The sequence below is a fragment of the Furipterus horrens genome, unplaced genomic scaffold, assembly GCF_987537825.1.
Source record: "Furipterus horrens unplaced genomic scaffold, mFurHor1.1.pri manual_scaffold_2, whole genome shotgun sequence".
Lineage (NCBI taxonomy): Eukaryota > Metazoa > Chordata > Mammalia > Chiroptera > Furipteridae > Furipterus > Furipterus horrens.
This window is the reverse complement of record NW_028327172.1, coordinates 46934758-46951248: the sequence shown is the minus strand read 5'-3', so window position 1 is coordinate 46951248 and position 16491 is coordinate 46934758. Positions and strand designations below refer to the sequence as shown.

General features: G+C 51.3%; 1 protein-coding gene and 1 pseudogene across 1 annotated transcript in view; one reads left to right on the top strand and one right to left on the bottom strand.

Annotated features, from left to right (window-relative positions):
- Positions 1 to 7739, bottom strand: part of SLCO2B1 (solute carrier organic anion transporter family member 2B1) — a 50275-nt gene extending 42536 nt beyond the window's left edge. Inside the window, exon 1 of the mRNA XM_090265473.1 lies at positions 7364 to 7739. Coding sequence (XP_090121599.1) covers positions 7364 to 7379 — 16 coding nt within the window. The 5' untranslated portion in view covers positions 7380 to 7739. The remainder of the gene's footprint in view (positions 1 to 7363) is intronic.
- A 3676-nt stretch (positions 7740 to 11415) lies between these two features.
- LOC150018499 (ATP synthase peripheral stalk subunit b, mitochondrial pseudogene) lies at positions 11416 to 14080 on the top strand (annotated as a pseudogene).
- Positions 14081 to 16491: the final 2411 nt, after the last annotated feature.

Genomic DNA, 16491 nt, shown 5'->3' with positions numbered 1-16491 from the left:
ACGTGTGGTCCCCAGTCCAGGGGACCTGAGTATGGTGGGGGTTCAGGACTCATATCTGAGACTCAGATTTGAACTTTCAGGAGGGACATGCTGAGACATGTGAAGAGTTCTCACATCCTGAGATTGAAGGAGATCTTGTATCAAGCAGGGTCAAGGCAATGACACTATCTCTCTAGAATGTTCCAGCCTGCCCCTCTGCAGAGAGGGCAAGACCTAAGATCACTTAAACCCAGTATGGCCTTAGGCCAACAGTGAGACCTCTCTGAGCCTCTACAAAAGAACAACAGCCTTGTCTCTCAGGCTTGTGTGATGGTCACACAGGATAACGTCCTCTGTCAACTTCAAAATGGCTCATAAATGCCAGTTTTGTCAGCCTTTGCCTCAAACTCACCAGGGAGTCTGTTTCCAGGTCTGCCACCAGGCCTCAGAATAGCTTATTTTCCTTCCTGTCGGGGACTCAGCCCCAGCATTACTCTCACCTCCTTCTGATCCCTGAGTGACACCAACCACTCTGGATGCTTCTCTCTGCTCCTCTGCTGTCTCTTCTCTTCTCTTCCCTCCCCACCCCACCCCAACCAGCTACATTCCAGGACATTTTTTTTTTCTTTCCCTACTTATTTTCCTGTGCAAGAAAAGGAAAGTTCTCTTCCCTACACTCGCCACCACACACACTTGCCAGAGCCATCAAAGGAACTGGCAGAGATAGAATATAAGGCAGAGGTTACAACTGGGAGGCCCTGGCCCATGTGCAGCTGTGTGAGCCATGCACCATGAGTGGCGCCCTCTGGAGTTGTGCAATGCATAGCAGTCTTGCCTGGGGGCACTTCTGACTCCTAGACATTGTTTGAGGGTTTTGCACAATGCTTGGCTGGTTGAGTGTTTTTAAGTTAGTTGCCAGAATTTAAAAATCAGGAAATTTCACATAAAACTCCAGATTTTTGTTTTCTTTCTTTCCTTGGAAGATTAGCAAATCTGGCAACAATGGGCCCACATCCCCATATGGCAACGCTGAGCTGGTCCAGGCTGCTGGGCCTGCATGTGGCAAATTGCCCTGTTCGATCCTCTTTGCAGGAGTCTGCCTGGCCTATTTCATGGACCCTGTTCACCTGCCTGGAGGATTCCCTGTCTGTGACCCCACAACAACACTGGGCCCGGAAGGTCTGTTGGAGGGGAAGCCAGGGCTTGGTTAACCTTTTACATAGTGAAGAAACAGAGCCAGGTTAGACCATGACTTGCCCAGGGTCACCATGGCTGGACAGAGCTGGTCTCTCTCTGCTGGTTTAAGATTGAGAATGACAATTCTTTCCACACACACTGAAAGTTTCCTGAAGCAGACCACTGGGGACCCTGAGGCAGGACGTCCCACTCCCGGCCCTTGAGGAGCTCCCGGTGTGTGTGTGGGGAGGGGGTATGGGCAGATATCTAACACAGAATCACGATGACATGTGCTCACTGATGTGATGCAAGGTGTTTCAAGACTCTGGAAACAGAGTGTAGAGGCTCTAGCCTAGATTGGAAGGTTCTGGAACCCTTCCTGGAGGAAGGAACATCAGAGAGAAGGGCAGAAGTATTAAAGTGCAAAGTCGGCTTAGGAAGACTGAGGTCAAGGTGGGGAGGTGAGGCTGGAGAGGTTGGAGCTGCTGGAGGGCCCAGGCAGAAGGGCTAGGCTTTGTTCTGAGGCCAGTGATGAGGTCTGAGTGGGCCTCCTAGGAAGAGCTCTGTGCCTGTGGGTAAAGAGTGAAGAAGTTAGGCTACAAACGGGAATCCAGGAGAAGATGGGGTGGCGTCTAGGGGAGTGAGTGGTAATATGACTGCGCCAGAGAGTGGCGCATGGAGAGTGATGAGTGGATGTACCCCAGTGGGGACGTAGGATGGACAGGGCCTGGCGGAGAAGCAGCTGTGGGGAGTGCAAGAGGTGGCAGAGTCCGGGAGGCAGGGAGAGGCTCAGCTTTCTATCTGGGAGCACCAGCACTGAGGGCCAGAGTTGTAGGCTGCTGGTGGGCACCACCTTAGACGTGGTGAGTTTTGGGTGGTGCAGGGGCACCCAGAGGGAGATCCCTATCAGGGCATGGGCTCCAGCAGAGCCATGAGAGACTATGGCCTTGAGTCAGACCTCTGGAAATCTGGGAGGCAAGCTTGCCAGTGAGCCCAAGGAGCCCCCACCTTGTGCCCCAACTGAGGAGAACAGAGCAAAAGGAGGGATCACCCCAAAACTCTGTTTGGGTGCCAAAGGTGAGGAGCTCAGTTTCACAAAAGAGCCAAGATGTTTCCGGAAAATCTACCAGCCTCCATCAGTAACACACCCCCAACCCAAGCCTGCAAAGAGAATACTCTCAGAAGCAGTTATTGATCAGTCTATTCCTATTCACGATGGCACATACCTCTCTCTGGAGGTGCTGGGGTGCAAGGAGGAGGCACCCTCATCATGGCCAATGCCTGCCTGGAGCCCTTCCTACCGCCTGGATTGCCTGGATTGCCTCTGCCTGCTGGTCCACCTGCCTCGCTGCTGCCAGGTATCTCTTGAGGCAGTCTGCCTCCAATGCCCTGGGTGGGTGGAGACTCCCTGTCCAGCAGAGGTTCCAGGATCACAGATGAGAGAACAAAATTATCCAGGACACTGTCTTTTTCCTGAAGGGAGGAAAGGTGGCAAATCTCTCTAGTGGAGAAGAGCTCAGAACTCCCTTTTCCCGTGTCTTTTATTGAGAAAGGTATGTATGGGAGATACAAGGTCAAGATTCATAAATCATCGGTTAGCTTTCAGATATTTGGGTTACAGTTGACAGTTACTGATTACAGATATCAATATAAAGAACACAGTGACCAGTCTGTGTCAGGGTCTGCTAAACATCTTGACGCCACACTGACATCAGGTGCAAGGCTTCATACATTTTTAGCTACAGATGGTTTATAGTTAACTAAGAGATAAGAAAAGCAGAGCAAGCTTCAAAGCATAATATGCATTCCTCACATTCAATTCCCATGGAAACCTCCTGAGTGGCCTTTGAGTCATGTTTGCCTCCAGCCTTCCCGGTATTCTGCTTGAGTCTGACAGACTCTCAGGAGCCTGGCTCACAGCTTGGGCTACAGTTCTCAAAACCACATAGGACAGTCCCCTACAATCTCTCCCTTCATAAAGCCCACCTTCTGGGCCAGTTCTCTCAGCCCTTTCTCTGGGCTGCAGAGCTGGTCCCTCCCTTGCATTATTTATGTCCCCTCTTATATGATTAGACAGTGACCAATCCAAGGGGGCAGAGGCTGTCCTGACCTGTGTCCTGCAGGACATGTCAGGTCCTTGCTAAAGCCCTCTGGGTTGGAGACTTTGGATTCAAATATTGGTTTTGCCACAGTGTAGCTGTGTGACCTTGAGCAGCTTATTTAGCCTCTCCAAGCCTCAGTTTCCTGCTCAGTTTCCAGTCTCACATGAAAATGGCCTGCCAGTTCCCCTACAGTCCTCACCAGTGGTCAGCCCTCCTCCCTCTCACCCCTCTGCAAAACCTGAGGACAGAAGCCTCAGCCTCAAGGAGGTCAAGGGCACTGGGAGCCACTCTGTCTCATCTTGTCACCCTTAGTGAACATTATTCTCTAGCCCAAGTAGATGGTCATTCCCCAGGTTCATTGTTTTTCCCACCTCTCAGCATTTGCACGCACTGTATGCAGCCTGGAGTGCCCTTCCACCAGGCAAGCCACTTCTCATCTTTCAAGACCCCACTCAGCTTAAAAACATGATTGTTGAATTGAGGCAAATGGACTGAGGGTGGGTAGGGGCTGCAGGGGGAACCCAGGGTGGGGTGGGGCTCTGTGGGGGCCCAGTATGACAGGGCTGGGCTTCTGGAGGGGGAAGAGCTAAAGGCAGGAAGGGGAGCCTCCAGGGATAGATGTTGGCTGTCATCTTTGGGAAATTCCTCCTCCTAGCAGGACCCTTGAGGGGTCAGCTGGGAGGACAATGGCGTGCTTGAGGTCCAGCTGTTAAAGGCCTCCCAGCTGTTGCTTCTTGAGGGAGATCAAGGGGCCAAACACTTTCTGGTGGTTTCCAAACCAGGTCAGGGACCCTGTGCTGGGACTTTCTGTTCCCGGTTCTGGCTCCAGCTACCCATCTGGATTCAAGATGACCCTAAAAGTAGTGGTGAGGGCTTAGGGGGAGGGGGAGCCCCGAGCCCACAGGGCAGCCAGGCCAGTTTCCTCAGGCCTAAAACACATGAAGTGTGAGGCTCAGTGGTGAGTGTCACTGGCCCGGGGCCATGCTGCCTCCCACCACTAGTCCCAGCTCATTTCTCTAGGTGCTTCCATTTACTCCCTAAGAGCCCCATTGTACCCCACCTCACTCCATACCAGGAGTCTCCAGTCCTCAATTAGAGTAGGCTTTCAGAATAGGTTGGAGGGAGGGAAGGGATGTCATGGGGAGGGGGGTGCACCAACAGGAAGGAGGGCAGCCTAGTACTTCCCCAGTAGGCCTTGCCCAGCCCTTGCTGAGAACTGGTGCCTTAGGGATGGATCAAATCAGGCCGCACCTCCAGGGAGCTCCCAGCCTGGTGAGGTGGGTGATATTCCCCATAATTTCAAGCATAGTGCTGTTGGGGGAAAATTTTAGTTTTAAGTAATAGTTAAAAGCTTAGTAATGAATGCATCTGAAAAGCTATTATTTCAGGAACTGAAGGTACAGCCCACCCCGACTCCAGGAGACTGCAAGCAATTCACCCTCTGGGCCCCAGAAGGGACTGCAAGCAATCCAGATGGTACCTGGATTTTTTCCTCCTAATAAAAAAGGCTGACTTAAAAGGAAACATAAGATGGTCTGTTAGGGTACATAACCCACCATCTGCTCAGATCACCAGACACCTGAATAGAGCACCCATGAAGATTCAGTCCCTGTCTCCTTATTGGTTCTGGTGGTGACAAGCGGCACGAACACCGACCTTTCTGGTTTCAGTACTTAAGGCTCTGGGCTACAGATAGCTGAGACCCCCTAACACTGATGGGAAGACCCAGCCCTGCCCCTAAGCAGAGGTCTCTGCTTCCCTGCTCCCTTCAGAGACAGAAGACTGAGCTTCTCTGCACAGGAAGGGACCAAGTGACCTCTTTGACCAACACTGTACTGATTGAGAAAGTGAGTCCCAGGAAGGGACAGAAGCAGACTGGGCAATGGGTACCTGGCACCGGATGTGGGGCCTAAGCATTTGGTTCACAGCTGCTTGCTATCTGGCCAAGCAGGCAAGGCCCCCCCTGGGAAAAAATAACTCCCACCACATGCATTGCCCACCCTTCAGTCACTGGCACCCAGAGAAGAGCCTGCTTTGCCTGGAGCCAGGGAAGAAGTGCCCATGTGGGTGGAGGCCCCCCAGCGTGGGGTCTGTGGAAGGGCAGAGGAATCCCCAAGGGCATTGACACCAGAGGAAAGGGCTCTGGCATCAGGCACAGCGGGGTTCTGGCCCCCAGTCTGCTGCTTGCTTGCAGGGTGACCTTAGGTGAGTCACTTACCCCCTCTGAGCATCTGTTTCCTCCCCTGTTAAAAAGGGTGAGAGCATGTCACTGCGTTCTCACAGAGCTGGTGATGCAGAGCTGAAATTTGAACCTAGGGCTCTGGGGTTTTTTTTTCCCTTGCGCTGCCTATCCACCCTGGATTGGCTCACATCTGAACCCAGAAGAGCTGGCAAGAGCAATAAAAACACGAGGAACAAGAAAGGATGAACCACAGAGAAAGGGTTCAAAGAGCACATGGGAGAAAGGTTGCTGCTAGCTGGGAGAATCAGTCTGGAAGGTGACAGCCTCAGTTCCCATGCCTTCCCCCGGCCCGCCTGCAGCTGCCTGGGAGATAACGATATTTGGGGCCAGGAGTTCCCCACCTGTAACAGCCTGGGAGATAGCAGAGTACATCAAATTGAGCCGCGTTTGGCCTTGATCGTACTTGCAGCTGCAAGGTAACCAAACGGTCACTAAACTCAATAGTTCCTTTTTTCTTCCCCCTATAAAGCAACTCCTTCCTCCCCTAGGAGTTTGGAGTCAAAGGTACCTGTGGCACGGATCCCTCCCACTTGCTGATTCTCCCAATAAACTTCTTTTATCCTTCTCACCACGTCTTAATGACCTTCTGAGCAACCCCGTTCTTACAGAAGGCTTCCTGAAGGAGTTGGTGTGTGGAGAAACTAGAAAATGGCAACTTTCACCAGAATGGGATATGGGCGGGATGTTGGGGGCACTTCCAGGCGAAGGTAAAGGTGTAGAGGTGGGACAGTGGCTTCTCTTAATCATAAAATGGGACCGACCTTAGGAATCATTTCCTCCAGCCCCTCCCCCATGTGGTGAGCTGGAGGTGCAGCTTGGCTGAGAGAGCCAGATCTGACCCTGACTCCTTTCTCTCTCTTCTGTCTGTCCCTGGCAGGGAGGCTAGACCTCTCCCCCAGACAAGCTGGGACTGAGTCTCTGAGTCTCTTCTCAGGCTCCAGAATATGTACCTGCCCCACCTGCATCCCCACAAACCTCAAGGTGCTGCTCTCAGACCAGAAAGAGAGCCTGGGGGAAGCCTGGCCATGACTCAGGTTAGGGCTCAGGAAGATAGGCCAGGTGTGGTTTCTGATGGCAGTGGACAGAGAGTGGGGCCAACCTCCTGCTGTATGGGTGTAGGTGGTGGTGGTGGTGGTGTGTGTGGCGGAAGGCCAGCTAGAGAATATTCTAGAACTGAGTCTTGCAGGGGTCAGAGTAACAGTCAGGGGCAGCTGAGCGGTGAGAGACAGCACGAGCTCCGGACTTGGTTGCCCTCCGTTTTCGTATCTGTCTCTTTGCGGTTCTCTGTCTCTCACTGTCTAGGCTTCTCTATTTCTCCTGGTCTCTTCTGCAGTCCTCTCTCCGGGCTGGTATCTGCATGCCTCCGGGTCCCTGCTGCTCCCGCAGACACCTGCTGATCTCTGTCTTCTCCCTCTGTCTCTGTCCTTCTGTCTTGGCCTTGGTCTGACTCTGCATATCTCTGGACTTGCCCCGTCTCTGACTACACTTCTCTTTATTTCTGTTTTTCTCTGCTGTGTTTGTCTCTGTCTTTGGCTGCTTCAGAGAGGGGAAACAGGGCTCAGTAAAGTCTTGGGGGCTGCCTTTCCCTGGCCCTGTTGGTTGCTCTGTCCATCAGGGAGGTTAGGCTGGGCTCCCTGCCTCCAGCTGAGTAAACAGCATCCCTTCCTGCACCTCCCGCAATTCACTCATTTATTTTGACACACTCTCCCTAGGTCCAGCCATGTGCCAGGCTCTGTGTAAGGAGCCGAGAGCCCCCACCTCACCCCGGCACACCCATTTGGACTCAACAGCCACACACGCCACATTAAGAATGTGGCCTCCAAACTCCCTCCCAATGCCCCTTCCTTACTTTGTCCAGACTTACCTATCCTGGGTCCCATGACAGCTGTGCGGTGCGGAGAGTTTCAGCCCCTATTTCAAGTCCAGGACCGGAGTTTAGGAGGAGAGGGAATGAGCCCCTATCAGAGACTCCCAGAGGCAGCAGCCTCAAGCCACAGCAGGCATGCGCTAACGTGGGTACTCCAGGTACTGGGCCAATGGGTTAAGAAGTCTTGCTCAAACTTGACCCCCCTCTCCAAGTGCCTTGTCTGCCTTGTCACTTGTTTCTTCTCTCTCTCTCTGCCCTCGCCGCCTGTCTGTGCCCTGGCTTACTAGCTCACGATGTCTCTGTCTCCCTGTCAAATCTCTCTCTCTCTCTCTCTTTCGATTTCTCTGATCTCTGGCTGGAGCAGCCCAGGGCCAGTTTTGTAGGAGGATGGCTTTGTATAGATCCAGCCCCACTGAGGGGAGGAGGCTCCTGTCTCACCTCCCCTCAGCCTGTTCCTTGCCAGCCTCCTGCCTCAGCATTTCCCTTGGATATTCTACTCCTTAGCAGTAAAGAGGCGGGGCCAAAGGGAATGTGTCCAAGCCCTGGGGTCATTCAGTCCTCATTCTTCTCTACTCACTGTACTCCATTCTCAGTCTGAGCCTCTGACCCACCAAGCCCTTGTCCCCCTCACTGAACTTCTGTTACTGCCCATGAGCCCGACAGAGAGGCCCTGTTTCCCCACTGTCCTCCTTCACTGAGCCTCTGTCCTCCTCCAACTCTGGTTCCCTCTCACTGAACCTTCATCTCCTCTTTGAGGTCCAAGGATTTAGAGCAATGAGGGACTCTGTTCACTGGGAATCACAACAACCAGCCGCCTGGTAGGCACTCACGGTAGCAGCTCCATAAAGCATGGCAATCTTGATGGGGAGTGAGGGTGGGGGTAAATGGAAAATATGAAATCTCCAGTTTCCTGGACTGAGGCTGAGGATGGAGGCCTTGGAGATAGACAGACCTGGGTCCCATCTCAGCCCTGTCATTTGCTGGTCGAGTGGCTTTAGGTAAGTCTCTGCACCTCTCTGAGCGTCCGTTCCCTCATCTATAAAGGAGGGACAATATTCTTCACTTGCAGGGCCGCTGTGAAAGTTTAGTGAGCAAGAAAGAAGTGAAGTTTGCATGCCTGGAGCTCAGAGAAGGGAGGGGCAGAGGGGACTCAGAACAGGGCAGCAAGAGAGAAAGCAACCCCACATTGCCTGTTCCTGCTTCCTCAGCACTTTCACACAGGCAGCCCCACTGAACTGTATGTAGTCCAGGAGTTTATTCCCTCAGGTTAAAGATGAGGCGTTGAGTCTCCGGATCTGCCCAGAGGTCACCGAGCTAGTAGGTGAAACTGATCCAGTTCCGGGAATAGGGTCTTTGCATGAAACAGGAATGTGGGTTGAGTTCAACTTTTGGAGTACAATGATTGAGAAAGATCATCGGTGCCACTTGGCTCTTAGTGGCTGTATAAGGATGGTAGGGGTATTTGAAATAATCACATAGTAGGCACTCAGTAAATACTTGTTGCATGAATGAGTCTATGAGAAACCAGACATGTGAGCAAGTGACCACTGCACTGTGGAAGGGCAATAGTTGGACTGATAGAAAGACCAGACCCTGTTCCTGCCTGAGAAAACCAACTCAGAGCTCTCTCTCTAAATCCTTCAGAACAAAGTCAGCCCTGCTAGTCTTCACTGAGACTGGTGGAGGTGCAGCCTTCCAGATTCCAAACTAAAGGTGCTCAGTTGAGAGAGGGCAGTTCCCTTTGGACTTCCTAGAAGTCCAGTTGCCCCCATCTTAGCCATGGGTTGGTCTGGGCATATTCTGGGACTTGCTTGCCTAGTGAAGTCCATCTCCTCAATGCACAGCAACCCACGGAGCACGGAGGACACAGAAACTGTCCTCCTTTCTCACCTCAGCTTCCCCAGGCTGATAAAGCTGATCCAAGAATATTCCTGAACTCACTTGTGGATTTGGAGCAAGGGTCAGGTACCCAGGAGCCTCTGGGAGTTAGGCTAACAGGCTTTGAACAGCTCTTGGGCTAATCTTGCAGTGAGGTCCCACTGGGAGTGGCCCAGGCTGAGATTTGACCAACTTCTTTACACCCCAACTTTGCCAATTGCCAAGGTAGTGTTTGCTGAGCACTGTGCACTTTCCAGAGCCCCACGATGTGTGTGGATCACAACACCACCTACGGAGTTCCCAGTGTGCAAACTCGATGCCCTTTTTGAGTCCAGAGTTGTTGGCACAGCCTGGCACAGCTTGCAGTTTCCAGGGCCCATGACATTCGCATAGTTCTGCGTCTTCATGACGAGCCTGAGGCTGTTAGTAAAACCACAGACTGTTTGCGGAATCCAAGCCCTTCCCCTCTTCACATCAACCCACACAGGGAAATGTCTTATTGCAAACCAGGCAAAAATAGGAGACTTCATTTTATAGAACTCTCTCAGTTTGGGTACAAGGGAAGAATCCTGGGCTCCAGACCTCAATTCTGGTCCCAGCTGTCACTACCTTGCAGTGGCACTATGAGCAAGTCCTTTCTCCTCTCTGGGTCTCAGTCTTCTCCTCTGTTTAATGGAGATCATGAAGTCAAACCACCCAACTTCTGGACTGTTGTAATGATCACTGTGAGGATGCCCAGGAGATGGGGGTGGGAGTGGGCAGAGGGAAGGAAGAGTGGCCAGAGGCTCCTTCCTGAAAAAGGTTCCAAACTGCTACCTCAGCACCTTTGCTCCTACTTCCCCCAGCGGGGCAGCCGGGGAGCGGATATCTATAAATGAGCCCTCATCCTGGCAGACAAGCGAGAGGCTCAGTCAGAGCCCCAGCCTTCCCCACCCCCAGATGCTGCCTGGGGGTCAGATCCCAAGCCATGCAGACACACTCCCATTCATGGCTCATTAAGGCGAAGTCATAGTTATTTGACCCACGAGGACTCTGACTCTCAGAGAGGCGATGTGACTTGCCCAGGGCTGCCTGTCAGGTGTACAGCAGAGGTTGGGATCTGAGCTAAAGAGAGCAAGGATGATACATGCCCTTGAGAAGGTCAGAGGAGGAAGGAACTTGAAGCTCATTTAATTCAACTATTCCCCCTTTTTAGATTGGGAGACTGAGGCCTGAAGAGAGGCAGGCTCTGCTGTGTGTGTCCTGATTATCTTTCCTTAAGCTTCAATCTCTCTCTGGCAGATGAGAAACAGACCTCATCCTGCCAACCAATCAGGACTTTCTCCCTCTTTGTCGGCCTGCCTCTTGGATCAGAACACAGGAGATTTCCCAACCCTATGACGAGAAGCTCAGGTTGGCAGGCAGATGGGTGTCTGACCTGGCCCCTCAGCCCCAGCACCTTGGCTCAGCACCCGGGCCTACACAGCTCAGGCCGCACACCCTCTCTACAGCTCAAGTCCTCCCGGAGGTTCCTCCTCAGGAAGCCCTTTTGTCCTCAACAGCAGCCTTCCCCATGTCCAGTTACCCCCCACTTGCCATCAGCCCCAAGAGAATATGTACCATGCTAGAATCTCTGCACCCCTCCCTGAAAAGTGGCAGCCCCATGCCTCAGAAAGGGCATGAGCTTGGACATCAGATAGCTCAATCCTAACGCAGTAAGAAGATCTCTGGGACTCAGTTTCCCCATCTGTAAAACTGAGACGACAGGAGACCTCCTGGCAGAGCTGCACTGAATCCCATCATCTCATCCTGTCTTCAACTGGGTACGTGGACAGCTTCTGTCGCCTAGGTGACTGTAAACTCCCCCGAGGCCTGGCTGGGTGATCTGGGACTGGTTACTTGCCCTTTCTGATCATCAGAATCCTTGTCTGTGAGATAGCTTCACAGGGCTGTCACGAGGCTCCGAGGAGCTGATGGATGGATCAGTCCTTGCTCAGTTCTGAGAGCTGAGCAGACACAATCCACTATGAATATGGTGATGATGGTAATGGTGATGACTTGTAATTCTGGAAGCAGAGCACAAGGGAGAAGTAAGTCAGGTGTGCACCAGGTTGGTCTGACCTAACTGACAACCCCATGGGAATAAATCACAGGTACAAGCCCCCTGATGGGGGAGGGAGCTCAAGGGCAAGATGGGGTTTCAGCAGGCAGGCGGGAGGTTAGCAGGCCATTGTCAGAAGCTGTTGGTCTGTGGGTGCTACAGGACTGGGCCCTCTAACTGGGACCTGACTGGGTGTTGGCTGGCCCATGGCCCCCAGCCCTGGCTCTGCCACCAACACACTGCCATTAGTCAGGTTCCATTTCCTGCCTGGTCCTCAGTTTCCTCATTATAAAATGGTGGTGAGGGGATAAAAGGAAAGGTTTCATTCTGCTCCATCCCTGCTTTTTGAGAAGGACTGTGTGGCCTAATGGACGTATCACTGCTTTGCAAAGTGTCAAGTGTGAGACATGAGGGATTACAGTTATTAATAATTAGGCTCCTAGGAGAGAAGACAAGAGGGAGAGGATGCTGGAAAGACTGGAGGAGGAGACAGGGAGCAGGTGTTTGCCCCTGGCTGCGGGTAGTTGGGAGGAAGAGCCCCAACTTCCCAAAGACTTTGCAACACTGCCTCCTGGGGGCCAGAGAAGAGGTCTGTGCCCCAGGCTTTTTCTGCAAGATGACAAACGGGGAAAGGGGGCTGAAGGAGCACACTGGCAGAGGAGGCTATAACGCAGTCTAGAAGAAGCCCCATAAGGGCAGCCACTGTCTGCTCCTCCATCTCCCTCCCCTCCACACAGTCTATTCTACTCCACAAGTCTCTCAGACAGGCCCACTTCTTCCCACAGCAGTCATCATGCTGGGCTCCCCTCCGGCAGCTCTGGCTGGGCTGTGCCCCACCTCTTCCCCACCTCCCGTCTCACTCTCCAACCCATCTTCCTGGGAACCAGAAGGAACTTTCCAACCCTTGAATCTGACCGTGCCCTTCCTCCCTGATTGCAACCATGTACCTGCCCCCACCCCAGCCCTCAGGATAAGCCCCTCTTTCTCAGCCCGATATTGGGTGCTCTTGTCTCTCTGTCTTCTGCCAGTTTAGTATCTTCACTTGCAAGTGAGAAGACATAGTGGGTGGTCAGGAACAAGACTTTGGGGTGGGGCCTTCTGGGTGTAACTCCTGGCTTCTCCAGGTGGGAGCTGTGCTACTTAGTTCTTTGTTTCTACAAAGAAACTTTGTTTCTACAAACAAAGTTTGTTTGCTGTGGTAAATATCCATGATATCAAATTTACCATTTTGACATCTTAAGTGGACAGTTCAGTGGCATTAACTTCATTCACATCGTTGTACAACTATCACCACCATCCCTCTCCAGAACTTTTTCATCTTCCCAAACTGAAACTCCTTACCTATGTATTACTTAATTCTTCATGCCTCTCTTTTCTCATCTGTAGGATGGGCCTAATAAGCGGACTTGCTCGACACAGTGCCTGGTAGGTAAGTAGGTTCTCAAAAAATAGGACTATAATTTTTTCTCTTAAGGAAACTGCTCTGGGAAGGAAGCACAGCAGCATGCATGGGTCAAGGCCAGCCCTGTCCATGTCAGTGGGGCACCAAGACAGCTGAGTGGACCCTTGCTGACCATACTGTCTCGGGTGCTACTTTCTGCTGCTGCCAAAGTGCCCCTCTCTCTGAGGAATGCAGCCCTCCTTGGTTCAGGGTCTTGCAGGCAACAAGGATCTTCCACACTGAGCAGCCAAGTCTTGCCTCATACCACCTCTTCCTGAATATGGAGGAGAAGTTTGTCATGGGCTGATCCCTGAGGAATTTCCCCCATTTCTTTATTCTAAAACAGGTGTAACAGGACCCTATGTGCTCAGAACTGGGCTTATACTGTATTTTCTATCCAAAGAAATATATGTGATTAATCCCGAGGCCATCTCTGCCATATCGATAGAGTTGATTCTCTATGTAATTAAAAAATATGGTGTCTCTATTGGAGAGTTTGCTGATAAAGTCAATGAGCAGAAGTTCCCCAACTAGAAGTGGCCAAACAGGCTTCCATCAAAAACATTCAGGTTGCAATTGATCTGGGGAAGTCCCAGCAGGCAGTGGTTTGAAAATGCCATTACCTTTTCGATGCCCAGAGGAATAACATATAGCAATGCTATGGCCTTGGAGGTAAAGAATCGCCTGGACTATCACATCTCTGTGCAGAATATAATGCATCAGAAGAAACCAGAGCACACGGTAAAATGCATGGAGAAGCACATGGTTCAGAGCATCTCTGACAGCAGGAAAAGGAGACAATTGCAAGTGCATTGCAGATCTAAAGCTGCTCGCAAAGAAGGCTCAGCACAGCTGCTTCTCCAACTGCATCTATCCTGACTATGACAGCCAGAAACAGTTGACTGACTGAAGGGAAACTAGGCTGTGTGGCAAAAATCTTTCTGTATCACCCACTACTGGAATTACAGTTTACCCCACCTAAAAAATGAAAAGCTTGAGTTTCATCTAGTGAGAGAAGTAGAACAGTCTATTGGCCAGTGAGGGGAAAAATAAAGCCAAAGGCTGTTACTGCCTGAATTCATTTCTGCGACTGAGCAGAGTTTGGGACAGCTACTGGGGCAGTGTATGACATGTGTCACCTGGGAAGATGAGTCACTTCCTCTCCTGAGCAGGTGACATGCCTGAGACCGGGAAGATGGGGAACAGAGTGTGGGGAGTGGCTTCTCAGCCAGGCTGGCCATGTGCAGATGCCCCAGGGAGAAGTACGCAGGCAGGGAGAATTCAGCCTGGCATCAGGGCCCAGGCTGGGCTGCCGGAGGACCCCCAGCTTGTTGCTGTTCTAACTCTTCCTGGTGGGACTTCAACAAGCTAACTTGTTTTCATCAATGTTGTTATTCGGAGCATTGTCAGCTTATATTTTGCTTAATTCTCTCCTCATGTTTTACCCCAAATACAACCACTCCTTCCACTCTGCGCACAGTTTTCCTAGATTCGCTCACTCCAACTGTTCCTGGTACCCATGTCAAACATTTTCTCACCCTTCAAGTGGTGCTGTCCCTATTTTAATGCCTCCCCACCTCTACCACCATTTTTTTGTCCTCTGGGTGGAGCACAGATGTGTCTTCCTACAGGAGGGGAGAGACCAGGCCTGAGGTCCTACATGGAGCAGGCCTGGTCTTTGGCAAGGGCAGGAGTGGATCCCTCTAGAAAACAGGCTTCCCAGTGGTATTGTTACCAGACGGGACCGGGCCTGGGGCTGGTCTGCCTCAAGCCAGCTTGTAGTGTTCTTGACTTTGTGCAGGAAAGATTTCACAACACCTGTCCAGGTGATTAATAAAGCTGGGAACAGCTGGGAACAGTGAAACAAAGGAAGGGCTTATGATAGAAGAAACCATAGGAGAGAGCCTCGGTGGGGTTGCTTTGGCTCTCTATAAACGTTATAGGAAAGAAGTGAGCCACGCTGGGCTGCGTGAATTCACTGAGAAGTAAAAGTCACAGTGACAGAAATGAGCCAAGGCGGGGCTACTTTTAGCTCACTGGAAAGTCAGAGAAAAAGGGGGTCTTATAGACTGGTTTGGGGGCAAGCACAGGACCAGCTGCGGCTGCTCACTCCTTCCCTGGTTGCAAGTCTCCTGGTGACCCTCAGAGCTCAGGAGAAAGTAAAAAGTTCATGCACAAGAAAAGGTGTTGGTGTGCCCCAGAGAGAGCCCATGCTGGGTCCTTTGCCTTGAGGTTTTTATTTCTCTTCTACAGGCAGGAGTCATAGGGGAGGTCTCAGGGGAGGGTCTCAACAGAATATCATTAGTTTTCCAGGTGTATTCTTCAATATATTGACTCAACAAAATGAGTGTATAGAGGAATCACGGCCATTCTCTGGTTAGTTTTATCTTTAAAGAATGTCATTGAAGAGGGACTGGGACTGAGATGGGTCTTTCCTGGCAAGGTCTGGAAGGTATAAATCATTTGCTCCTAAGTGTCCTTGATTAGGAAAAATAAGGCATTGTGATTCACTAGCTGACAGTAAATTACTTAAATTGTTTGGCTTTGTTTAAATATTTTGTCTCAATTTCCCTCATTCTACTTGCCAAGGAATTTTCCTCGCGTCTTGCTATCCTGCCTCAGTGTCAGAACCAGAGCTGGACACAGACAGGGGGCCTAGAGGGCACAGAATCTCCCCTAAGCATCCTTAAGTTGTGTACTCCTGCCTCTCAGATTACAAGCACCAACCACCTTCCAGAAATAACCACAAGAGAAGGGACTGCAGCACGAGCAAACCAGTGCAGTCTTTGGAGTCACATAGGCCTGAGTTGTGCCAGCTGGCTGTGTGGCATTGGGCAGTTAGTTCATCTTTCTAAGCCTCAGTTCCCTCAACTGTGAAATGGATATGATAATTAGGACAGACATTCATTACATGTCATTGCATTAACTCAGTTAGCATCCCCAATTACCCATTATAAGCCCCAGTTTACAAATGAGGAAGCCAAAGCACATAAAGGTTGGGAGACATGTCCAAGGTTACACAGCTGATAAAAGGCAGAACCAGGATTTATCCTGGCCCCAGAATTCATGTCCTGAATGATGGGACTTAACTGTCTCAAAGGGCCAGTTTGAGGTCTCAGTCATCTGTCCACAGTCCCTAGACCATGGGGTTGAGTACAGAGTTCAGTACTCAGCTAAGCACTTTTGACTGGGTTCTAGGCCCTTTTACTGATGACCATCTGAGTGACCTTGGTCTTGCTCAAATCTCAGATTTCCCTCCCACAACAGGAAGAGCTTGAACCCCCGCTGGTGACCCCTAGATCCTGCTCTAGCTCAGACTGCCTCCTGATATCCATCTGTTCCTTGGGGTTCCCCAGGCACCCCCAGCTCAACAAGGAGTTCCTCACTGGCCTGAAAACCTGGCCATTGCAGGTCCCTGCCCTGAGCTCCTAGTCTCATTGGAGTTGGGCCCACCCCCGGCTCTCTTCCTCCCTCCCTTCCTTCCTCCCCACAGCCTGTGGCAAGTCTCTGGTCCTTCACATTCCCATCTCCTTCTCCTTCCACCCTGCAATTCAGAATCCCCTCCTTTTCTTCCCTAGACCCCTGCACAGTCTCCTTACTCATCATTTCTCTGTCCTAATCCATCTCCCATATTCTACTGGAGTCATCTTTCCAAATGATGGTCTTACTGCTCCTTAGAGCAGTTTCTTTCTTAGACTAATAATTGATTCTCCTCATCACATACCT